This window comes from Solea solea, chromosome 19 (genome assembly GCF_958295425.1).
Source record: "Solea solea chromosome 19, fSolSol10.1, whole genome shotgun sequence".
Lineage (NCBI taxonomy): Eukaryota > Metazoa > Chordata > Actinopteri > Pleuronectiformes > Soleidae > Solea > Solea solea.
Genome location: NC_081152.1, coordinates 12,859,898 through 12,886,295, shown reverse-complemented (window position 1 = coordinate 12,886,295; position 26,398 = coordinate 12,859,898). Strand labels below are relative to the sequence as shown.

Below are 26,398 nucleotides of genomic sequence, written 5' to 3'. Positions count from 1 at the left end.
TTCCCAATTCCTGTCCCCTCATGGGCTGCCATGACATGCAGAACCATCTAACATAGATTAGATTAGATTAGATTCAACTCTATTGTCGTTACACATGTACAAGTACAGGGTAACGAAATGCAGTTTAGCATCCAAAGAGCAGCAAGCGCAGTATGTACAGTTAAAGAGCAGCTATGCACAGTAGAATAGGTAAGTAGTAAGAGCAGTATAAGTAAAGTGGGAATATGCACAGGTAAGAGGAAAAATGGATGTGGTGGGGATATAGTAACATGAAATAGATTATATTCATGATATACAGATGTAAAGGTGGTCAAAATATACTAGATTCAGCATAAAATAAACAGGTCTCCATTAAAATCATGCAAGTGTCATATGACTGCGTGTGAAAACTGCTTTAAGATCTTTATCAACATGATTCTCTTTACCAGCAGTTTTTTTTTTTTACTGTGCACACATCGGTTATAGGAGTAGAAGTACAAGGGTAAAATTAGTGTTTTCTTACAGTCATATGCTGATAACTATATATTCTGTATTTTCTTATAATTAAGTTATTTTTGTTGAGCCAGGAGACTTGGAAAACTGGCATCTCATATAGTGGTTGACATTATGTAAACTCTATTTCAGGAAACCTTTTAACATTTATCAGACATATGGCTCCACAATTTGACTTCATTTGTAGCCCTTTAAAAAATAGATTTAGACCTTCCAAAATCAGATTTATTTATTCATCTCGCATATCATGCACATGATTTATTTTCATTCTCCCCCATTCTCTTCCCTTTTATAGATATGTTTTTTTCCTCTTTGTTTCAACCAGTAGAACCAATACGTTTCTGTATTGCTGTGTTTTCCCTGTTACTGTTTTTTTTATGTTTTGCTGTCAATATGACCATCAACCATAATCATAATCATAATCATAATCCTCCATCTTTTAGAGAACCAGGAACAGCTATTCAGATTCCTGTGCCACACCTCGTAGGTCCCCAGACAATCCTCAGGCGGTCAAAGATATTAAGTCCTCATTATATTTTAATACATCACTTGAATACATGGTGATTTGAAAATTCAATTAGCTCTAACTCTGTCTTATGGTGCTCTTTCTTTCATTTTTTTTCTCCTTGGCCCTCATTTGGCAGCGAGACGATGAATTCCATCACTTACTGGCCGCGGAGCCTCGAGATTAATGTTTTCGTCGGGATGCCAGATAATTATTGCAATTACTGTTAAAGACAATGAGTGCCATCTGCCACGGCAACAGGTAATTTAAGGGATCCATCACGCTCCGCGGACACAGGGAGAAGGATACAGCGACGGCGCAGACAGTCGTCTGGTTGTGTCTTAACACGAAGTGATGAGTTTGTTTTCTGCTTTTTTAAGACGTCGCAGTCTGGTGCGAGGACTTTTTCCCCGGCTCTGCTGAGTGCCAAGAAATGAATAAAACATTCCAGAACCTGAATGGTTTCACCTTAATTTTAATTGAGCCATGTGTTTTACAGGATGGTGACATCGCGACCCTCCTCCAAGAGGCCTCTACCTTGACCCCCCTGGGGGTTCACGTACCAACTGAACTGACAAATTAGTATTAGTTAGTTGTCCGAGGCAGAGCCGGGCACTCGTGGTGCATTTGAATTGCGGGTAAAAGATTTTGCTATCAAATATTCATGAATCACCGTGCATTACAGGCCCGTGATGTTCGCCCGTCTCTAATTGCCAATTACACCTGGAGCTCTGAGAGCACGATGCTGAAAAACGATAGCACAACAACGTCACGGGAACAGCTCGGAAATTCAAACGCGCCGGGGTCATTTCTCCTTTCTTTCCTCATTTAATAAATCTCATACCCATAAAAAGCCATAATCTCTTAATCACGGTGTTTTGTAGGACAGTGAAGGGTCTCTCTGCTGCGAGGCGATAAAGGTGACCTAAGGAGGGTTTTAATAGAGAGCGTGACGACGTCCGTCCAGAGAAACGGCAGCAGCGGAGATTAAGAGACGTGACAGCTCTACTGACACTTTAACAACCCACTTTATTGTGGTGAAACAAGTAATCACATCTCCTTTTTTCTGCCTGTAGATGCCTCTACACCACACTCTTGTAGTAACGCTGTAATTAACAATAATAAGCCACTCATAAGATGCATATATATATATATATATACTGTAAGTCTATATACAGTGCTTAACAACTTTATTGGACCACCTGTCATAAAAATGAGAAAACATGACTATTTTAGAAATCTTGTGTATTATTTGGAAAATAACAAACTGAATTCAGCGTTGTATGCCCACATTTGAGCCGGCTCACTGGGCTTCTTCTCTGAGAAGTCAGGAATTAATCAAGCATAACATTCAACCACTAAAACTGCAAGTAAATAACTATGATTTGACACTGTAATCGAAAAATAATCACATGCTTTACTATTTTTTTCTGTTGTTTTTTGTAAACAGACGTCACTTTGAAAACAAACACGGATAACAATAATAATTATGTTTTAAAAAATATATCATTTTAGTGTATTAACCATTACAGAATAGATTTTGATTAATGCTGTTTATTTAGGTGGTCATATATGTACTGTATGTATGTATGATAGCAAGTCACTGTTAATATAATAAGACCAACTGTCAGTCGCATTACTCTAATCCATAAGCCAGCACAGCGTTTGGCAAACATAAAACACACTAAAGCTGTATTACACAGTGTTTTACCTGTCATTAAAGCAGCAATTGAACCAATACTGTTTACTATTATTTCTTATAGCAGCTTTGCAACATTTTATGTAGTTTGTGACCCTACATATAATGTTTATAAACATAAGTCAGACTTAACGCGCGTTAATAATAGCACACCATTTTAATTACTACTTATTAGTCTAATTGTAATACATAAATATGAACTTTTAACACTTATAACAGGTATATTAACATGTTTGCATGTCAGGTATCGTCTAATTGTAATGAAAAACAATTTTTAACAGACAACACGTAGCTCTCACAGCTGATTGACTGTGTTGTTGAAAACCATGCATCATCTGGTGTCGGCTCGTCTTCACCAGGTGAGGGAAAAACTGCCAGAATCCAATTTTCTCATCCAATTTGAGAGAATCGGCATCACCGCAACTGGAGTCGCTTTTGCATAATACAATAATGATGAGGGAAAAAAAACTCAAGGTGTCGTCATTTCACCCTGTTGAGATATTATTTGTTTTCTGTTTTGCGACATCCGCAAAAAGAAATGTATTGATCTGTGATAGTGCGTACACCTTTCTATAGTATACATGATCAATAATACTTCGTTATTGATGAACACCACCGTGTTGTGATTGTTAAATGTACATTTATTTTATAATCTCCATACTTTTCGGGTGATTGTATTTTGTAGAAAAATGTAATATTGATGTCTTACATATGTATATACTTTATATAATCACATTTTAACGTTTTTTTTTGTCCAACAGTGTCTCTATCCACAGGGATCAATAAGGGATCTTTCTGGAATCCCTTCAGTTTTTCCTCTTTTTCCACTTTTTCGATTTGAATTTACCAGTGACTGATTGCTTGGACACGAGTGCGCTGCAGAGATTATTTAAAGCAGTTTTTTTTGAGCCAAGTCACTTTCACAAACCCCACCGCTATATCACATAAAACTAGGTATAATCTTCTTTGTACACATTGTGGAGCCGTTTCCATTCTGATCACATAAAGGCTGTCTGTGTAGCAGCCTTGTATAGTCAATTACAAAATCCCCAATGAATCTTTGGTGGAAAGCTGTTTTGTGATGTGATGGCATTGATGAGATTGTTGTTTTTTTCTGGAAACTTCTTTCTGCACTGTTAGTTTTAGAGATTGTATTTGCCGTGTTGGGAAAATGCTGTTCGTTCAAAGATGACCTGTGTTTCCTGAAGATAAACAGGAATTTCATTCACGAGGGACTGGTTTGGCATTTCCTCAGCGACACTTCAAAACAAGTGTGCGAAATACAGTAAATAAAGTACAGCAGCGTGTGAACGCTGTGTAAAAGTACACAAACAGTCACAGAATTTATAGAAATAGAAATAGAATAGAAAATTATCCAAAAACCAAAGCGGGCCTCCATCTTTTACTCATACAAAAACAAACAGCTGCTGTGGTGAGACTTTTACCAACTCATCAATCTGAAATTGGAGAAGGAAAACTGTTTATTTCCAACACTTTACGGTCGTCTTTAAAAACCCTCACTTCTCATTACTCGCTCCACAAAACTGTGAAATAAAACGAACTAATTACAATATAAATTATCATTTTTAACTGGTCAGTGTTTACTGGCACAGTATCACGTGTCACTGACTGCTACCATGGAAACATGGATGACGATGGAGTCCCGACATTTTCTAAGCCCAAGAAAGCTTAAAGGTACAGTGTGTGGGATTAAGTGACATCTGTCGGTGACATAAATGTTCACTGAGTGAGTTCTTCTGCCCCTTTTCCCAAGATAACGTTCACTTTCAATATCTGGCAGCAGTTTTTCAACCGATTAGGAATTATGGTACTGGACGACCGTAATGACAAGTAAACGGGCACAAAGCTCTATTTCTCTGCTTTGCTGGTTCCATCCGTCTTCTACCGCTTTATCCTCCACATGAGGGTCACACGGGGGTGCTGTGCCAATCTCAGATGACACAGGGCGAAAGTCGGGGTCACACCCTGGACGGATCACCAGTCCGTAGCTTTTGAATTTTCTAGATATCACAAACGGTCAAGGAGTTGCGGTAACCGAAGGGTTAAAAACACAAAAGGTGCTTTTAGTTTGTCCAAGATCGCAGCCTTCACAGAGAATTATTTCACATAATCTCACACACTAGACCTTTTAAAAGTTAGTCCCTATTCTGTTTTCAGTGATATTTCATTGGTCTGTGTCCGCTTCAGTGCATACATTGGATGTGGATGTTTTTTCCCTTCATTTTTCCCCTTAAAAAACATTTTCTAATGTGTGTATACGTGTGTATGTGTATGTATGTGTATATATATATATATATGCTGTATATATATAGTATGAATTATGTGGTGAAATGTTGTAGAACGATGTCAACAGGCAGCCGTGTTGATGAATACGTTCACGTTTCATGGAGCAGGGGTGGGATTAAATACCTCTTTAACTTCTTCTCACTGCGTTTCGAACATGAGAAGAAACCATTTGATTTGTGCGTCTGCTTGTCAAGTCAACATTTGTTCTTCTTTGTGTTGGAAATAAATCAAACTTGAACTAAAACTCACTCAACTCAACCAATCTATAAAACTGAGCAACAAGCTCAAACCCAACCATCCCCCACCGATCCGTGCTCTCTCTCATTTCATCACAGCAGTAAATCTGTCAAATTTTAAAATGCTATCTCTCTCTCTCTCTCTCTCTCTCTCTCTCTCTCTCTCTCTCTCTCTCTCCTGACAGTCTGCTGTCATTTCATCACCACTCCTCCACACATGCATCACCTCAGCTCAGGATGTTTGGTCGTCTCACATCAACCCGACCGACCAGAAGCTCCAACATCGTGCTCCGCTGCTCGTCACCAACACCAACTGACAGTGACAAGAATCTAGAGGTGACGTTTCTGTCGTATTTGGAAGCACAAGCACCTAATAACGGAGTGGCGAGTCGTCTTTCATTCAACTCAAAGGTTGTGGGTTTGATTCCCGGCTCCGCTAGTCTTCACGCGTCTCACATATGTATGAAAGATGAGAGATAGAACATGCGAGAAGAATGTCGTGTAAAGCAGCTTTGAGTGATCGTCAAGACTAGAAAAGTGCTATATAAATGTACCGTTTGGGACCTGGGATTGGCACCAGTTACCTCATGTGGATAAAGCGGTAGAAGATGAGTGAGTGAGCACGTTATAATTCATAGAACTGTGTACGTAGTGCTTTACTTCCTGTCTTAGTCGAAGCTTTAAAGCCTGAAGTCTGAAGAGCCACTCTCAACTTAGGCACAGAAAAGAGACAATCTGAGTCAGTGGTAGCTATCTTGAAGGTTGTGGGTTTGATTCCCAGTCCGCTCCACGTTGCTCCTGACGACTGTGTCCGCAGCTTGTGAATGGGTGTGAAAGATGAGTGCACCTAGATGTGTGTGAGTGAACGGGTGAATGGCAAAATTGTAGCGTAAGACTAGAAAAGTGCTATATAAATACAGACATGAAACCACATTGTGGTGCTTAGCTTTACCTACTCTATGTCGTCGTCTGTCCTTGGAGTTAATGATAGTCTCCGCCCCCCCCCCCCCGTCCGGCACAGGGCGTTTCCACCTTGACCTCCTGGACGTCAGCAGCCTTGGTTTTGTGATGTTTTCAGTTCTGTGGACAAACCCTCAGCCTGTCTCAAAGGTATTCATTTATTTTCTGTAACGATAAGGAACTCTCTGTGATCCCTGCTTATTCTGAATGCTGGAAAGCAGTTGCAGTATTAGCTGTCCACTTATAGTTTGCCAGTGCACGGTCACACGCTTGCAAATTGCAGGTGACTCATACGTCTCCCGTCTCATCATAAAATATGAGCTGGTTTGCGTTTGAGGACTTTGAAAGTGACTCGGATTCTTCCTTCTCCAGAGAACAATTTTTGTCCCTGTGTGAAAATGACTTGTCCGTATACACTTTATGTTTTACATCGTGTTTAGTCGTGAGTGCTTCAATGTAATGTGAATTTAAGATGGCGCGTTAATGATCTCTTGAGTGATTACATGTTTAATGAAAGCTCTGCGTTCATTTGAATCCAAAGCACATTTATTCATAGAACACCACTGCGACAAATGCTAATATAATTTACTGTAGGCCTATATTGCAACACAGGATGCAATACAATTACTGGATATGTGTGCTATTCTTTCTAAAGAAAATGACTTTATGTCTGAGCCACTGTATTGCAATGATGTGGAGAGGAGGAAGAACAAAGCCTCTGTTTTGGAGGAGGGTTTTTGGGGGGGGATTAAGAAGTGTGTGTGTGTGTGTGTGTGTGTGTGTGTGTGTGTGTGTGTGTGTGTGTGTGTGTGTGTGTGTGTGTGTGTGTGTGTTTGTGTGAGCACAGAGCCAGCAGGAGGCTCAGGTGCAGCAGAAAGAGACAATTCCTTCGGATCCAGGGGGGAATAGACCTGTCAGTCCCAGAAACCCTTGAAGAACCAGCTCACGGAACCACATGCAGCTCTCCTCGCTCACATCACATCATCTTATCTGACATGAACCAGGGTGCAAAGACACAAACACGGGGCCTTTATGGTTTTTTTTCCACACAAGATGCCGGGGCATCTTTTGGGAGAGGATGGCATGTTTGTGTTTCTGCTGCGTTGTTTGGTTTGGCTGCGTCGCGGTAAACAGTGATCACATTGCAGCGTCAGGAGAGTCGTGCGACTGATTTTGGGGGAACGGAAGGAAAACAAGGTGGTGTGTGTGTCTTTTTCTGGAGAAGGGATCTTTGTCATGATCAGAGTGAGATTTAGCCCCATAAAGTACATAAAAGTTTCATGTCAACCACTATATCTGAGGCCTTCATCTCTCAGGAGAGCGAGAAAGAAGGGTTTGAGTTGGACGCAGCTGTCCACGTACTCTGAGCAATAAAGGTTATTTTCCATATTGATAAGCTCCACCAGTGATGTATTAAGAGAATTGACTGACATTTCCAAAGTTATTGACAAACTTGTCAAGTGTCACTTGTCAAAAAGGAACTGTGCATTTCTCCAGAATATTTATACGCTTAGTTTTTGGAAAACAAAGGTCTGTTTTATTGATAATGTCTGCAGCACAGTCAGTGATTAAAGAGTGGTTTTATTCATATTTATTTTAAGATAGCTGAAGAAAAGTTGGGGAATTTATCTGAAGAGACTGCTTAAGATGATAATGCTTGGAATAAATACTCCAATTATGTGTCTATTTCCCCCAAGATATCTTTTGATCTTGCTGGAAAATGTTGGGATGGACATTGATAGATAAATGCATCACATTTCATTTTATATTCACTGAATATAACATTTTGTTTGTTTGTTTGCCCATGAAACGCTGCTATTTAACGCTTGGAAATACTGTATGTTATTAAATCTGAAAACAGCCTGAGGCTTGATTTAAATTCGAAGAGTAATGAAATGCAAAAAAAAAAAAAACCTTCAATAATCATCATACTAATAAATAAGTAACAGAACTTAATTCAGCGTCACTTGTTGATACAGATTCACTTTTCTGATCCATTAAACGAGCCATGATGCTGTCAGTGTTCCACAATCAGAGGACATCAAAATGCATATTTTTCGGTGTGTGTGTGTGAGAGAGAGAGGGAAGGAGAGAGAGAGAGAGAGAGAGAGGGAGAGAGAGCGAGCGAGAGCGAATTGCTGCCTCGTGCAGCGTGTCTGTGTCTCAGACGAGGAAGGGGACACCCACTCCCACTCAGGATTCCCTTGAAGCTGCTCTCCAGGAAAATACTCCTCGTCTTCTGGATAAGAATCAGCTCCTCTTTTGCTTGTTTGTTTTTTTCCATTTATTTTTTATTTATTTTATTATTTTTCTTTCGTTCGTGTGTTTATTTTTCTAAGAACGGTGAAAAACACGGGGACATAAGAAGAAGAAGAACACGCGTGATCATAGGAAACAGAGAAGAAACATCGATTGATTGCACATTTCTTCTTTGGGTTTTTATAGACCTGTCTTCTTCACACATGCTGAGATGCAGGAGGAGGTGTGTGCGGGTAGAATAAAGGAAGTGCGTCTGTTTGGATCAAGATTTATTTTATTACTATTATTCTTGTTGTGAGCTAATCGACCTGTGAGTGGACACTTGAGGGCTTTTACATCTCGAGACTGCGCGTCAGGATGCAAACTATAAAAGTTTTGCATGTCATTTGTGGTGTAACGCTGGTTTGCTGCATGCCTTGTCTCCAGTGAACAGCCACAGGTTTTCCCTCTGAGATCAGACACGCAGCTTTTCCAAATCCAAAACACCATCGAGCAGGGTTGAAGTTTGCAGAGTGGCGGATTTGCTTCTGTAGAAATCCACATATATATATTATATATATATATATAAACACACCAAGGACAGTGAAAGGGTCTTTGTGTGAGAAACTCTGGAGAGCTGGACTATATGAAGATCGCGACACAGCTGTTGGTTTCCCCTCGCAGAAATGCCAGTGCGTGCTGTGACCACCAGGTTCATGTACAAGGGACTTTGCACTATTCCAGATGTCCTCACCTACCGGACCCCTGTTCACCTGCCTGAAGACGAGGTGGAAGGTGAGTCGTGGTCGTGTTGGGTGTGATCTTAAGTTGAGTGAATGCAACGTCAGTGTGGTGGTGGTGGTGGGGCAGTTCAGGACCTTGGACAGATCCTGGTCCTGATCCTGATACTGCGCAGGATGGTGAGGTTGCCTCCAGATCCTAAACTGGATCCTCTGACTGGAGTGACTGATCCATTAGTGCAGGTGTTTTACATCATGGTCACGTGTCCACATGCATGTGCGTTATGGTCACTGTTGAACGGGGAGGAGCCTTTATTATATTATTATCATGATGATACACAGTGTCCGGATTGTATGTCTTACAAAGGAAAATCTAAGATCTAATATAATCCAAAGACCCCCTTAATCCATCACTTAGATTAGACAAAAATGTCAACAAACAGCATTTTAACTGAGTCATTTTCTTTTACGGGAGTAGAATATTTGTTATTTGTAAAGTTACATCTTGATATGACCTGGTGGTAAAAGCATTTGCATTATTAACAGCTTTGTAGTTTAAAAGAATATGAAATGACAGCATCTGACTGATATTGGTATCGGTTGATACTCAAGGTTGTGATACCGGTATCGGTATCGATATTGGACATGAAAATTCCCTCACCTGGAATCTGTCTTTCCATTTATAAGTGCTGCTTGTGTTTTTGTTTTTGTTTTTTATCCCCAGCACACAGCAATACTATCAGATAATCTTTTTTTTAACATACATTTCACATATTCCTCAAATAACTATCCCCCTTTTTTCAAAAACATACATTCCACTGCACTGCCCAAGTTCTCTACATGTCACACTCTATGCCACAGACTTGTGTGATATAGTCTATGTTGAACATATCATATCATTCATAAGTTACATTTAAAATCCATCGCCTCAACCTCAAAAAAAGCTAAAACGTTATTAATAAAACAAAGCGATTGCTTCACGTCTAGCGTCGAACGGCGTCTTGTTATAAATTCATACAAACGGCCGTCTCTTCGCCACAGTGTTTGTACTTAAACCACATAAAAGATTCATGAGAGTGTTAAAAAGCAACCGTGCTGTTATAAATGTGGTGCGTAGCTGTAGAGACTGGAGCTCTTCCTCCTCACAAACTCACATTGCTCACACTGAGGAAAGCACAGCTGGCAGTGATTGGGAACAAAGCCATGCAGGCAGACTACAATGAAGAGATAACTCTGATCAGATTTGCTATCTCCTATAAGAGGGGAATTCCATTTGCCTTTTATCTGTATAGGTGGCCTGGGCCCACAAGTGGCTGCCTGCCCTTGCTTTGAGCCCCATGTTTGACATTGAAAGTGGAATCGATTTAATTAAAATGTTGGCTATGTGGAAAATAAACGGACACTAAAAGAAGAACTGAGATGACATGGTGTGTCGTTGAGTTGCAGAAGGACCTTCGTCGCAGTCAGTCGGTCGGTGTTGATGATGCAGCTTTTCGGGCTAATGAAGAAGTCAGACTCTCGTTGACTAATTGAGCCGCATTAAGCATTCACATCATCGTGTGATCGAGCATTCAACCGTGAGTGTGTTTATCCAGGGGAGACTCACTGAGCACATAATGCTGCTACACTTCCATGGCCTGACACCTGTGCAGTAAAAACACGATGGACAGTGCTCTCAGCTCGGTCTGTTTTGCCTCCCACATGCTGTTCCTGTGCCTTTTACACTGTTGCTGCTGCTCCACCTTAACACCTCGGTGTGGGAGCTGCAGTGCTGTTTCAAATGAATACAGTGTGTCTGTGAAACAGTGCTGCAGCCCAGTGGGTCTGACTCAAAAACTGCTCCCCCTTTTTCTCGCAGAGGCCTGAAAATCAACCTATAAATATTGATTCATGCACCAAATATTTAATTACTGTGGGACAGAAGTTTCCCCTGATTGCTCGGCTCATGTATAATTACTCTTTTCTAATTACATTTATGATTTTAGGTGACAAAATCATCCGTGAAATAGATTATAAAGAGGTGCAGAATGTTCTGGTGCCACTTTACAGTATGCAAATAAAGTTAAATAATCATAAGTTAATGATTAACTAAAGATTCATCAAAGTTGTATTGCAACTATTTCCACTACTAGTTAATCATTAACTAATGATAAGTTAACCTTTTTTACATACTTTATTGAACAGTGGCTACAGAGAGAGAGAGAGAGGGGGAAATAATGGTTTCTTTGACCATTTTGACAAAGGTAGAGAGTGACTTTGTGTCGGATTAATGTCATTCCATCGCCATAATAAATATGCCTGCTGATAACTCACAGCAAGATTAATACACATAACCAAAATGACAGAACTCATTCCGATGCTTTTCCAAAACACAGCCCATAAATAATACAGGGCTGCAACAGTAGTATGTTAATAATTTCAATTATTTAAAAACAAAAAGTGAGTCATGTAATTAAGTCGAGGCAAACGTCCCCTCCGCGACGTTGTTACAGTAGATGCAGGCCGCTGTGTTCAAGTCAACCCTGACAAACACGTCACACACAAGGACAAAGGGACATTTTACCCTGGACAAAATAAAAGAAGACAGTCCAGGTCACACAATGGACAATACATGAATTCTTCAAGGTAATAGGTAGATTAGTAGTCCACTTCTTCATGTGTGTAAGTCAGAACACAGTAATCTCCTAAAGCAAGAGGCAAAGTCTTCCAGTAGCACTGTAGTTTGTAATATATAATAAAATACAACAAGAAATGCTATGTGCTAGAAATGCTACATAAGTCCATGAACATGATCCTTTGTTGTTTAATCAGTGACTTTGTTGACTTAGTTGAAGTCAAAACTGGCCAAAATGGCCACTAGATCCTTTTTCAATAATACATGACAATTTAATTCCTATCAAACATTGGCTGTTGATCTTTATTCTATAAAAAAAAATGTCTGATGTCATAAATCCAGTAAAAATTAGACATACATTCCTATAGAATTTCATTCAAACTGAGTGGAGTCACCCCCTGGTGGCTATTCAACACATTTTTACTACCAGGTTGGCCAATTATGGCCAATTATGTCCACTTTTTACATATGGTCTATGTATACAGCTCTATAAGTGCTAACAATAAATGTGATTATATTCAAATACAATAAAATGTGTTGCTGGTGCTAAAACCTCCTGGTATAATTAGCGAGGTGTTTACAGTCGTTGGGGGAGTTTAAACACATGATGATTTCATAATTACTGGCTGAACTATGGGGAGTTTTATGAAAGTCCTCTCAGTTTTTTATGGCTCTCCTTGCAGTGGATGCTTTTGAACAGATGGTTGCTTGAAGTCTGCAGGGTCAGTGGAAAGGCTCCTTTTGCCCTTGTGTCGTGCAGTTTTCACAACCTCTGATATGAATTCAAATCCTTACAGCTATAAAAAAAACAATTGTTTGTCTTCAAGAATGTGTGCATGTCCAGTTTATTTCAGTACACTGGATATGTTGTATCCAGTTGTATTTAGTACCTGCTCTGGTGAGGTTCCAATGGAGCTGAGCCGATACTAAAATGTGACGTCGAAAAGACTGTCGGCCACTGATTGGTCAGAGAGTGTCATCACTGGAAGGGTCATGAGTGTGACGGCCGACACAAGAATCAAACCGGACAATATCGAACTGTTGTATGTTTGTGTCGCATGTAAAACCATGTTGCGACAGCTTCGTGCAGCCGTGTTGTGACGACTCCGTCCACATTGAGGAGGCACCATAATCATGGAAAACAACAAGCCTGATACCACACTGAGTAGAGTCGTGCCGAGCCGAGCCGAGCCGAGCCGAGCTAGAACTGTATAGCCGAAAAAAGTGCCACCTTTTGCTGTACAAAACATTACAAGATTTTTGTTTCTACAGAATTGATCCAGGAAACATGGAGCTGCATTTTGCAGGAACAGCAGCAGCTGTGAAATGTAGTTTAGGGAGCACTTGATTTCCTTTTTACGTTCTGTTTGCAGAGCACACAGAACACTGTCACACTGAATGAAGTTGTCTTGTTTTGTGCTTCTGCCTTGCTTCCACTGGTTGTGAGGTAAAATGCAGCGTCCACTGTGTGCAACACCAGATCAAAACACTGCCGATAGGCTTAATCAGCATTGCGGGAACTCATTTCACAACGGTTTAACTACAGCTTTAACTTTGGCTATAAGATATTTAGTTTGTCTCTTATCTATTCCTCACAAATAACATCCACACTTACACGGCTTCAGCTGTCCAGACTGTTGATTATCCCCACATTATTCATGCCAATACCTCCATTAAGCATTCATGTGTCTCGTCAGCCTGTGTATGAAACAGTTGCCCTGACTATTTTGTGAGATAAATAACGTGATATTTTGACAATGGACAATGACATTTCTCCACTGACTTTAATAATTATACAGTAAATACTGTCTGACGAAAGATGTGTAAGAGGTAATAGATGCAAATTGTGATTTATTCAAGAGTCAGAGTGTCAGCGCTGAGCTTTGACACTTTAATTTTATTCAAAGGTCAAACATCAAATTTAAAAAAGGTAAAAATTGAACGCACGACCTGTGACCTACAGTAAACTGGCAGATGCTTTAATTGCAAACATGTCGACGCAGACAAGTCTCGTGTTTTATGACCGAAGAGTCTTGTCGTCCTGCCAGTTCCACTTTCTGCGAGTTTGCAGCGCTCGCTGCTGTGTCCCTTGACAGAGGATGTGAGCGGTGGATCGCGGCCAGCAGGATATTCCCGAGGAAACCACCGTCTTTTCCTTCTTTTCACTTTTAAACAAGGTTTAAACTTTTCAAAGCTCGCAGCTGTCGGGGATCAATGACTGTAAATAAACCAGTCACAAACACATCTGTAATAATAGTTGTCAGGCCAGATTTGCTGTGACTGGAGATGCTCTCGGCACAAAATAGCGAATGAGTCACATTGGTGCAATTCAGTGTGTGCAGATAATGGATATTAATATAGTATGAGAGTGTATGAGACAGTTTCTGAAAAATGAATTGTTTAGTGATTAGAAATTAAAATTATAACTCGATAATTCGTCTTGCACAGTAGTTCAAGCAATTTTGTTTTAAGCAAAATTAATCTGTAAATAACAAAAACAGACAAAAAACCCCCAGAACATTTGTAATTAAAGCTTACATACATATATATATCTATATTTATATAGATATATATATATGTATATATATACATATATATATATACACAAGACACTTAAAGCTGCTTTATCTTTGTTTTTGTTGTTTTTAATGTGGCCTCCGCTTTGGTTAAAGACAAATGTTTGATCATTAATGTTTAAGGTGTCCGGTGAGATTCACTCAACATTGTTACACTGTTTAACGCTATGAGAACATTTTAATTATGACACGGCGCCTTCTCTCTCTCTCTCTCTCTGTCTCTCCCACGTCATGTTTTATTTATCCACAGTCAGATTTGGGAAGCGCAGCGCAGATGTTAGCTGATAAATCCGGTGCGGATGAATATTCAAATCTATGAAGCACCTCATACTGTGCTCGCTATTCTACTTACAAAGTGTACATAATCTCACACAGCCATGTTTCTGTTTCATTGGGGAACTGATCGCACTCACAACAGAAAACAGTTGCCGCAAACAGCATTGTCCTCAGTTTGTTTATGTGTTTTTATGCAAAGCATTATTTTACCCTACGAGAGCTGGCAGGCAGAGATGCTGCTCCTCTGATGGATCGAGAGGATGCAGCTGAATAATGTAAAGCCAGACAAAACATCAAATAAAGACAACTAAACAACAACGTCGGCAGCAGTCACACCACGAAATCCAACAAATGAGATCAGCTACAGTCAAATCTGTTCTTGGAGTAAATAAAGTGTTTGAGTTGAAAATGCATAGAACAGTGATGTTTCTTTATAGTTTCTTTAAAAGATCATGTCACATAATTTTAGCTCAGCCTCTGGGGAACTGCGCGCGGAGGCTGTATGTGCTGTAGGGCTCTGTGTGTGTGTGTGTGTGTACACATGTCTTTAGTAGGCTGTGTGGACCATTTGTTAAACAAACCTATCTCTATGAGGACATTTTGTCTGCTCCACACAACTTTAACAGGCTTTTTGAGGAAATAGACTTGGTTGTACGGCAAGAATTAGGTTTAGGTAAGTGTAAGGCATTTTATTGTGATGGTTAAGGTAAGGGGTGCTGGGGAATGTCCACACAAATGATTCAAAACTGTGTGTGTGTGTGTTTGTGTATTTGTGGCTTTGTGATGACCAAACTCGTAAAGGACATTTTGGCTGGTCCTCACTTCTTTAAAGGGTTTTTTGGGGGGTCAAGACCTGGTTTTATGGTTAGGGTTAGAATGAAGTTTAGGTTTAGGGTTAGGGTAAGTGTAAGGGTAAGGGTTTTGATGGTTAAGATTAGGTTCTATGAGAGTCCACAAAAAATGCAAGACGTATAAAAGTGTTGATGAATAATGGTTTGTCTTGTAATTTTCCCAACAGCATCCACTTTGACCACTGACACATCCCACATTCATACACATGCAACTAAACACACATTAATGTGAATAGTTTGCATAAACAAAGCGTTGCAATGCTAATGTAGTCATATCTTTACCCGATTACAATCTCCACTACAATAACTGTATTTTATTTTGTTTGTCCTTGTAATAACTCTGTATTTATTTGAGCCAGAAATATAATTAGCTTTTTTTTTGTTTGTTTGTTTTTTTAATGCCTTAAGATCATAAAGAGGCTCCTCGGTGTCTCCAGTCATCCAAAGCCTATAAATATTTATGTGTAAATGTTTAAATATAATTTGCCTCTAATGCCTCAGTATGGTAACAGTTATGTTCTCATTTTCCTATTGCCGGCAAATACTTATTTGTTAATATACATTATTTTGTTCTGTACGAAAGACTTTTTTTAATTTCAGTTTTCACTTTCATTTTCAAAAACAAAGGATGTGATCATGTCATGAGGGATGGAATCACCTGAGAAAAGAATCTGGGAGGAAAACCAAACGGAGTCTATACTTCTGTGATTTCTCAAATAAGCAGCATTTTCACTGGGAAAAGAGTACAGGTTCTTAAATTCTAAAAATATCTGAACATTTTTTATAGTTTAAGGTCACTGTGTTTTGTTTAAGAGGGGAAAAAGAAGGACGTATGTATTTAATGTCACAGTAAAAAATATCCTGTTTGACAAGTCCAGTGTAAATCGATATTTAGTGTCTGATTCATACGTTAATCTGGATTAGATACTAATAATAATAATGATACATTTTATTTGTAAGCGCCTTTCAAACACTCAAGGTCACTTTACATCTTATGAAAGGTCCTGAAATGTCTAGAGAAAAATAAGTGAAATTTCAGCACTATCATGCCTAAGGTTTATCATTTGCACGTGTGCAAAATCACACAAAACATTTCTGGGACTGAAAAATATAGTATTTGACATCTCCCTGTGGGCCGGATTGGACCCTCTAGTGGGCCGGTTCTGGCCCACGGGCGGTATGTTTGACACCCCTGCAGTAGATGGAGTTTAAAAGTGAACACCAGAGTTTAAAATGCCAAATACAGAGTTTAACTACTATGTGTAGGAGCAGTGTTCACAAACTCTGTGGTCGCTCTCTTAAAAGAAGTTCCTCTTCTTCATCGACCTCCTGCTGTTTTTAACACCATGAAGGGGCATGAAGGGTGGTTTGGCAGTTAACTGTCTGACAATCACAGCGGGGATGCATGGTGGGTGTCTGTCTAACTTTCTGTCTTTCTTTATTTCTTTCTTCAAGGATAAATGTGTTGGTTCCTCGTTGAAAGAACGTTGGGTTTCCCATTGAACCACTCGACCTCACAACATTACACAGAAATCATGAGAATAAGACTTCTCTCAACAAATACCAGAGTCCAATCACCAACCCTTGTTGGTGATTATTCAGTATATGTAGACTAGAGTTGTTCTGATTCCGATACTGCCGAAAATGTGGGCATTGGTATCGGCGAGTACTGGAGTCCATGCACCGATCCGATACCACGTAGTTTATTAGAGCTCCGTTAGCTCTGACACGGTTCTTCTTCGCCGCTCCTGAAACAGTTACGCTGTGCGTAACCAGCGTACCTGTGTCCTGCGTATGTACAGTATGCCTCTGTTTTTAAAGTCTAGCGTTACTTCAGAGACTCATTTTAGCAATCTGGAGTCATGTAAAAATGATGTCACGCGTGTGCTTTCCAGGTCAGTCGTCATGGAAACATAGGAGCTCTGCCAGTGCTGTGGTGTTTGGACCAGAGTCAAAACATTCATTCATGTTTTACAGAGGGTTTAACCTGAGCCAAACCTTACCACCAATGATAATCATATCACAGTCATGCAGGCACTGGTAACACACTGGTATCGGTATCGGTACTCTGTAACAGCGGATACCCACAATCGGTATCGGGAGGGGAAAAATGGTATCGGAACATCTCTAATGTAGATAGGGTTAGGGATAGTATCAAAAGTGCTATACTATACCAGCTGAAGCCAAAAGGCCACAGCTTCCCGGCCAACAGTCTGTTATCAATTCACTTGGTAACAATGAATCAATTAAATCCCGAATGTCTGGGTGTAAAGGTGTCCCACACTCATCTTTTACACACATTTCCTCATTACAAAGCCATTATTTGGGGATTTCCCTTGTTATTGGGCAAGAGAACTGCTGCTGAAACTATGCCAGGAAGCAGCAGAGATTCTCTTGGCATGAGTCCTTCGTCATGGACACTTTTCATGGCCATATTTAACTCCACCAACCGCCGCCATAAATCACTTTCATTAAAAGTCTTTGATATCAGTATTACAAATTGTTTTCGGGCTCCCGAGTGTAAATCTCAGCCCCACAGGGGATGATGAGGATGAGGTAATACTTAGTGAAGGACAAAGGTAACACCTTAAGAGTAGGTCAAGTGACAAACAGTTTGACATTGAAGGAAAGATAAACATCAATAGTCCTCTCAAGGAAAAGATTTTGGCAGCTGTTGTTCTAACCTGCCATGAAATGATCAGTCAATATTTCATTTTGTCCCTGCATGGCAAAATTGAATGAATTAGTACTATCATTTTAGTTTCAATGAACTCCAAGTGCTGTTAAACGTAATTTGCTGTCCCCGTTCTTTTTTTTTTTTGCGTCAGGGGACCGAGCTTGTCAACATTCTAAGAGTCTAGTACAGTAAGAGTGGTATGAAGTGACAAACAAAGCCCAAATGTTCTTGTTCCACAAAAAAATAAAATGCAACTCGTACCCTGTTCAACATGATGTAGCACCTGTTGCCAGGAGGTGAAGTCATATCAGAAATAAAAAAAATGACATAATTTATTGGTTTGGACAAAGTAGGGACACTCACAACTTATTTGCACCATCCATAAAGCGGGATTCAATAAACAGTGGTGTCACCGGCAGATTTGTATCTGACAGTGCATGTAGCCGCAGTAAATCAAACGTATTGTATGGGGGGTTTTGTGTGCTTTATTAATGACTGAATGCAATTTTTGATCTCCCCTCTATTTTACTAATGCACAATAGTATGCATTTTATTATATCTGGGTGTCAATCTGGGCTTTTGCCTTGGAATTGATCATTTTCACTCGTCGTTTTTGGCCATGTTCGCCATATTTCGGCTATTTCCATTAGATGGCACTGTCACGAGTGTTGCTGCTAATCGTTGACCTATCCCAGGCTGTAATAATTCAACACAAAACATTTTACTTTGCATGTAGTATATTGAAAATAATTCACATTTTCTTGGGGCGGTTTTTCATCAAAAACTTCACGACAAAAAAATGCCATTTAAAGGGTTCAAATCTTTAAAAAATGAATTAGGTTTTGATGTCAATCATTACATCAGATATAGGTGAAAGAAAGTAGATTATAATATTGTGTAATATTTTTACAGCTTTAGCGGTACAAGTGTGACTAATATTAGACCCGACCCTAAGGGTAATTTCAGGATTATTGTTATTGCTGTGATATCAACACATAGCATATTTGTCATTGTTGACTCACCAATGACTCAGAGTAACGGTCAGTGCCATTACCTCATCCTTAAAGGGCCAACGTGTCGGTGTGTTTTATTCCACTGATTTTAACACTGTGTTCAGTGACTTGACCAATATCTAAATATATACTTAAATGTATCAATTAAGTCAATTTGTAAGGAAATGTAAGGGAATGTTCTTAAATAACAGGAAAACGTCTCCCCGGTCATACAGACCATGGTTCTTTGCTGCTGCATCAGAAAGGGTGAGCTTGTTTTATTGTTATTTTGAAACTATTGTGCTGAGACTTTCACTGAATGGGTTCACTGACATGTGATAACTGAGTGTTTGCACCCTCACGGCAGTGCAAGGTTATTTCTTCGTTCTCTGAAGGACTTCCTGTTTTCAGAAGCCACTAAAACCTCCCTCTTACATGATTTTTGTGGTTTTGTGGAATAATATGACAAATTGTCTTTCATGTGTTCATGTGCACATGTTCATGTTTCTATGTCATGTGCAATATGAACTGCACCACATGCCTCATGCAGGTCGGCATACACCATGTGAGCTTCAAAATATGGATCCATAAGAAATGAACAGTTTCGTTTATGGAGCATAAATATTAAAAAAAAAATTTGCTGATAAAAAAAAAAAAACTCTATTCAAATCATAAATTTTTAAAGCCCGGCAACAAATCATATATGACACAAATGATTAACCTCCTTGAGTTGTGTCCCTGCTGTACATTGCACTTGAGTATTCACTCTTTGTGGTGAGAAATAATCAGTAGTCCGACCACTTCTCAGCTGTCTCAGTGAAATTCATTACTTGTCAAGGGCACCCAAGGTCAGGACGTTGACATTGTCGCTGAAGGAAGATAAAAAAAAAAAAAAAACTCAAAAACAGAGCTGCTGGTGGCAATTTAAACAAATATGTTGTCTCCGATATGTCGAGGTACGGCTCAGACGTGGTCACGCCACGTGAACCCCGGCAGCTTGTGGTCACAATGACTTGTTAACTCCATGTGCAGGAGATTGATGGACGGCACATGTCCACTTGTGGGATTGCATGCAAATTAGTTTCCCCTCCATTGTGGAAGCGCTTAGTACGATTACATGCTGTCAATGCATTTGATGTTTTGGGGTTTTTACTTTAGTTATAGCATGCAGTAAAACTGAAAGTAGAGATGTGTCTGTCAACACGGGGGAGGCAGCGGGAGGTTTTCTGTTCTATCCAGTTTCCATTAATTATCATGTCTTCTCAACACTTGTCCCCACTGCTTATTTATTGATTTTGTGTCGTGTTTATGGCGGGCGTATAAATGATACTAACGCGTGTTTGATCTAACATATTGTACAATACGCAACCAAATGTATACTGGAGCAAGCTACAGTACATCAAAAAAAGCACCAGCGAATTCTTGCCTTTTGATGCGCGACGGCTCATTTTAGCACTTCAAACAGAATACCATGGCTATGTTTATGGAGTATTTACCAGAATGTGTAGTTAATTATGAACACATGATATGAATCCGTTCACAGCCATCTGTCACAAACACTGACAGTATGTTATGGCCATGGTGACAGGTATTGATCCTGAAGTAGCAATGTCTTCTCTTAGAAAGTGATGTCTTCTTTTAGCAGGTAACAGGTAGATAGATAGATAGATAGATAGATAGATAGATAGATAGATAGATAGATAGATAGATAGATAGATAGATAGATAGATAGACACAACTCTAAAAATGTACAGATTACAACACAAGAATATGTCCATTACCGTCCTGGATTAAGCTACTCTTCGTCAGCTTTATATTTATTTAGAAATATTCTTTTTGTATATTCTTTTAATCTGATTTATGTTTTTGCCCTTGCTTTAATTCTTCTGTTAGACTGTTCCATAATTTAAGCCCCCGAGATTGTAACATGCATACTTTTTAAAGTTGTCCCGGCTAACACTTGCATTTTTAAATTGGGTTTCCCTCTTAAATTATATCCCCGTGGGCTCTCTGTTTTAAACTGATTCAGATCAGAAGGAAAAAAACGATAATAAATGACATCAGTTCTGGTGACGTCTTGCAGAATCTCTGCCATTTCCACATTTATAAACCATATTTTCCTCTGTGTTCAAGTGTGAAACATTAACCTCGAGTCACTCATGTCTCTTTCTCTGGTGCGACAGAATTTAGCCAACGTCCCGAATCACTCCCTGGTTTCTGTGTAGTGCAACGTGTTTGTTGTACAACGTTTTATTTGATTTTATTGGTAGAATGTGTAGACTCTACATAGTGCTCTCGTTGTTTTGCTTGTGATTAAAATGGAATGTAGACAACAATGCAGTAAATTTCAACTTGTGTGACAGTTGTGAGACTCTACGTGTCTTCACGGTGATTCACAGTGACAGTGTTTTGAAGTCTCTGGCTTTTTATTGTACGTGTGGAATTGTGAACAAACGCAGAAGAGTCAATCGTTCACTTCTTATTTTCAGTCATGTTTTTACTGCAGCGCAGCAGGTGCTGGGGTTTTGTCAAAATAAATCCTTTTGGTTATACAGAGGGCTCATAACATTTACACTGACTTATTTTGCAGAAACACAAAATCAATTATTCGGTTTGGTCTTTTAAAAGGAAATTGTAAAACAAGGCACAATATCATTAGAGTTTTCACAAGAATTACTCTTTCAGGACTTCTCTTTGTGCAGCTAAGAAAAAGAACAATTTTCTGAACAGATTTATTAAATCAAACATCTTTAATCAATGTGTTTCAGGTTTATTTGTCACGTACAATAAAAGTAGAGAATTCAGCCCACGTTGTCGGCTGTTGAAAGTGGTTGTTTTTCCTCATCGCTGTCCTTGTTCCAACAGAGATACGCGAGGCTTTCAAAGTATTCGACCGAGATGGGAACGGCTTTATCTCAAAGCAGGAGCTGGGGACGGCCATGCGTTCGCTGGGCTACATGCCCAACGAGGTGGAGCTGGAGGTTATCATCCAAAGACTTGACATGGACGGTGCGTTTTCTCCACCTCACTCTCTGAAGACGGTGCTTCATTCATACAGTCCAGCACATGAGCAGTGTTGTAACATGTTGTATTCTTGTCTCTCTAATCAGGTGACGGTCAGGTTGGCTTTGAAGAATTTGTCACGTTGCTTGGTCCTAAACTCTCCTCTGCTGGGATGCCTGATAAGTTCCATGGAGCAGACTTTGATTCAGTGTTTTGGAAGGTATGTGTTGTCATCGGCATCATCACTTAACTCTTTACCTTCTCCCTTATTAGTGTTTCTTCCAGTTTGTTCTTACTGTCTAAGTTTTCTTGAGGCTTTTCCCTCCACAAACACACATTTTCAATTATATATACTCATGCTTTAAAGGCTAAGTATGCAGGGATTGTGGGCTGATGTTTAAATACAGCAATAATACGATTACAATATGATCAGTGGCGATTGCTGTAAGACAGCAATGGAAGCTTCCTCTAAAATGTTGTCAAATATGTACTGTGTTGTATTTACATTTCAATACTAAACTAAAAGTGATTAGAACGTTGTCACTAGTTCGTTCAGAAGATGACGGATCATCTTACGTGATTTCCGTATTCCTGTAGCAGCCTCCGCATTATAAACCACTTAAAGCTTCAACTGTTCTCTATGGGACGACACAGAATTGTGTTTTATTTGACTGTGGTGAGCTCGACGGTGATTGGACAAATGCAGCAAAAACGTCACTTCCACGGAAGCTCAGCTTCTCTGGGAGTCAATGGAGCAGTGGGTGGGCGCAGACGCCTGGGCTTCTGCATGATGATTGGAGGAACCCGTTTTTGATTGACAGCGTTGCAGAAACATACACGACAGCAGTTGTGAAAAGTCTCTGAGATTAAAGTCAGAATTCAGTTTTATTTTTCTTTAAAAAAATAAAAGACATGTCCATATGGCCCTGATACTCTTCCATATATATCTCTATTTCAAGTAAATTGGAATAATAATAATAATATATTAAATGCTGAAGAATTCAAACAACATTTCTGGCATCATTATTATTATTATCATTACACTAGAACTCGCTGACATAATGAAGGATCTCATTAGTTGCATTACATGCAGTTTTAATGTATTGCACAACGTTGCGTTATGTAACAGTGCATTTGTCTGTCTGATTTTAATGGAAATGAGTGTTGTTTTGACGGGAAAGCCTTCCGAGTACTCACGCTCCCTAATGCCCTCATGACCAGGAGCAACATATACTTAGTGCTGACCTGCAGCTTGTGTGCGTCACTGAGGGACATCGAGACGGATGAGTTCCTGTGCTAATTAGATGGATTTGTGGTATTTTCTTGTTCTCCCAAGTGTGACATGCAGAAACTGACTGTGGACGAGCTGAAGAGGCTGCTGTACGACACTTTCCGAGACCACCTCACGATGAAAGACATCGAGAACATCATTATAACCGAGGAGAGCCACCTGAACAGCCCAGAGTCCCACGTGGACATCGACAGTATGTCTCACTCGTGTGTCGTGTGTTGCTGTTTAGACATTTTCTTTTTTTTTGTTAAAGTCTTGTCATGACACTCTCTTCTTCTCCACAGCAAGTCCAACACAGCAGGAAAAACACACATGTGTGCGCAAAAGCCTGATTTGTGCCTTCGCCATCGCGTTCATCATCAGCGTCATGCTCATCGCAGCCAATCAGATGCTCCGCAGGGGGATGAAGTAAGTTTCTGGGTGATAACAACAAAGCATAAGGTTGGACTGGGAAAAACCGAAATGTTGACCTAAATGCATTCACTGAATGTTTTTTTTCGCAACTACTGTCACAGATTCTCTCTCTACAAAAAAAATTGATGTCACGCGGCGGTTCTGTACGACTCCAGCATACCTTGTTAAAGCAGACCTGTCAAGGGCTGATGACAGTCATATCTCGGATTCAGATGTTTTCTAAGATGTTAGGTAGCAACGCAGGAAGTAGAAGACGCCAGCAATTCCAGTGTAAAGTGCTGCGTGTGCTGTAGTAATAGCTGTGCTGTGTCTAATATGTCAAAACAGTCAAAAGGAATACTTCACTGATTTGCATTTAGCTTTGTTTTACTAGAATAGGGGTAGTATTTTTGAAAAAATTGTAAAATTGTGCTTAGAACCTCAGTTTCCCCTGAGGTGAGAAATATCTTCATTTTTTTTCTTTGTTACGTGCCCACCAGTGACACTGTTGCACTGTCCTGTTAGCATAACTGTTAGCAAAGATGGCGGACACTGTTTACATTAGAGAATAGGTCCCGTCACCCTATGAGTGGGTCTAAAAAGTGCGGAATTAGCATTGCAGTGTCAAGCCTCGCACCAAGGCTCGAATCAAGTGTCACTGGTGGGCACGTAACAAAGAAAAGAATGAAGATATTTCTCGACTCAGGGGAAACTGAGGTTGGGAAGCACCATTTTTCAAAAATACTACCCCTATTCTAGTCATACAAAGCTAAATGCAAATCGGTGAAGTATTCCTTTAATGTTGTTGATTAGAATTCTGCAATTTGGAGTGCACATAATATAACAACAATAATAATAATAATAGCATTGGTTATAGAAATAAAACAATGCAAAAGTGCCCATGGGGTAAACTTTGATCACAAGACAGCACACAGTTTGTATTGTAAAATTCAACAACTGGAAAAGCAGCATAGGTTCATACAAAGTGTTGAACAGAATGACAATAATAAAAGTACAAAAACAATAAATCAATTGTATCAATTGTAACAGGCGAGCTCTGGAAAATTGGAGACATGAAGTTTGAGGCCCTCAGCCGCGCGCTGTGTTTTACAGGAGACTGTTCCGCAGAATCCGTGGTGTATTCCCAAGGATGTCACAGATTTCTAAATTATTAATTGGGTTGTGTGTTTTTTGTCTGATGCTCGGAGTTAGCCCTGGGGTTTCTCTGTAAGTCAATCTGTTTTCCCAGCTGAAATGTGAACCGCCGTAAGCTTCAGATTTAAATTGAGGTGAACAATTGACTCCAAAATTAAACCCCTGACACTGAAGGAAGTGGTACAATCCCTCTGAGAAATATCAAGACAAGAAAGTGTGCATGTTCTCCTTAACTGGTGAAACGTGTTTCTGTCGGCCAGATGTATGAGGTTACGAAAAGGTACGACGCTAAGTCTTTGCATTTTTACCAGACACCAAAATGAGTCATGGCGGTGATTAGCGGAGTGACCCGACCAACCAGCTGTGAATAAATCCAATCATAACATGCGTAGCGTTCCAATAAAACTTGATATTCAGTGTCATTTCTTTCGCAGGTTAGTATGGAGGATAGTCAGCTCACATAACACACTTGCATGTATATTAAAACCCCAAAATAAACGTGCGTTCTATGTGTGCAAGATCAAGTTTTGAATTCTTCGGTATTTATTCAAAGGATTATGCAATTTGTATAAGTGTTCATTGCAAAAATAATCTCAGTATTTGGCATTCTCCTATAAATGTCAAATTTTGTGGATGTGTGCAAAATATGAAATACTCTGCTGTGAACAAGTAATTTAACATATCATGAGAATGTTGTTTTCTGGCTTTACATGGACCACCAAAACAACATATTGTTTAAAGTACAACATTGTTATATTTTCTTACTTGGGAAAGTGGCACATTAAATCTGTGTGGTTTTATTATAAATGTACACATAATGTTTTGTAAAAAACAAAGAAAATATACTAAAAAAAATCAGGTTTCTGATTTATAATTTCCAGGATGCCTGGACACTGCAAGTTTTTGTGTACGCGTAGGATATTATTTTGTCTAATTTCTTCTGTTTACTTTCACAAATATTTGTCAAATTTGACAAGTTTTGACCAAATGCTGTATATTTTTTGTCCGTCTTTTCATCCTCACGTTCATAAAAAAAAGCTGGACCCCAAGAGGAAAAGTTTGAGAAAGTGGCAATAAACTCTCACTCACTGTATTGTGTATGAACTACATATGAAATCACATTCCCACGCCATGTGAACATATCCCATAATAAGGTATGGGTTTTGTGTTATGAAACTATAAAGTATAATATTAATTGTGTGAAAACTTGTCTTCTGATGACCTGTTGGAAAAATATTGTCCTTTTCTGCGTTACAATGTTTTTAATGAGTGGACTCATGTAAACTTTGTTGATGTTGTCTTAATTGTTGCTATAATTTGATTCCAATTATGATATTTTTGTCAGTTTTGTGCCTTTATTATTTGAGGCGTAGAGAGAGAGAGGTGAAAAATC

The 26,398-nt window shown here is 39.5% G+C and overlaps 1 protein-coding gene across 2 annotated transcripts; it reads left to right on the top strand.

Annotated features, from left to right (window-relative positions):
- The first annotated feature begins 8,317 nt into the window (after positions 1-8,317).
- On the top strand, positions 8,318-25,951 carry cabp7b (calcium binding protein 7b). Of its 2 annotated transcripts, XM_058617464.1 has the most exons (6): positions 8,318-9,232; positions 22,029-22,172; positions 22,274-22,386; positions 23,503-23,650; positions 23,742-23,865; positions 23,973-25,951. In XM_058617464.1, the coding sequence occupies exons 1-6, from the start codon at positions 9,124-9,126 to the stop codon at positions 23,995-23,997; spliced, it is 663 nt and encodes a 220-aa protein (XP_058473447.1). In that variant the 5' UTR covers positions 8,318-9,123; the 3' UTR covers positions 23,998-25,951. The 2 variants fall into 2 exon arrangements, with proteins under 2 accessions (XP_058473447.1, XP_058473448.1); XM_058617465.1 differs by having other exon boundaries at positions 8,329-9,232; positions 23,742-25,951.
- Positions 25,952-26,398: the final 447 nt, after the last annotated feature.

Excerpts from the sequence above, each read along its gene's own strand:
- cabp7b (XM_058617464.1), top strand. The coding sequence starts at position 9,124 with ATGCCAGTGCGTGCTGTGACCACCAGGTTCATGTACAAGGGACTTTGC. Across the intron at positions 9,233-22,028 it reads GCCTGAAGACGAGGTGGAAG|AGATACGCGAGGCTTTCAAA; the intron begins GTGAGTCGTGGT and ends TTGTTCCAACAG. Across the intron at positions 22,387-23,502 it reads TTGATTCAGTGTTTTGGAAG|TGTGACATGCAGAAACTGAC; the intron begins GTATGTGTTGTC and ends TGTTCTCCCAAG.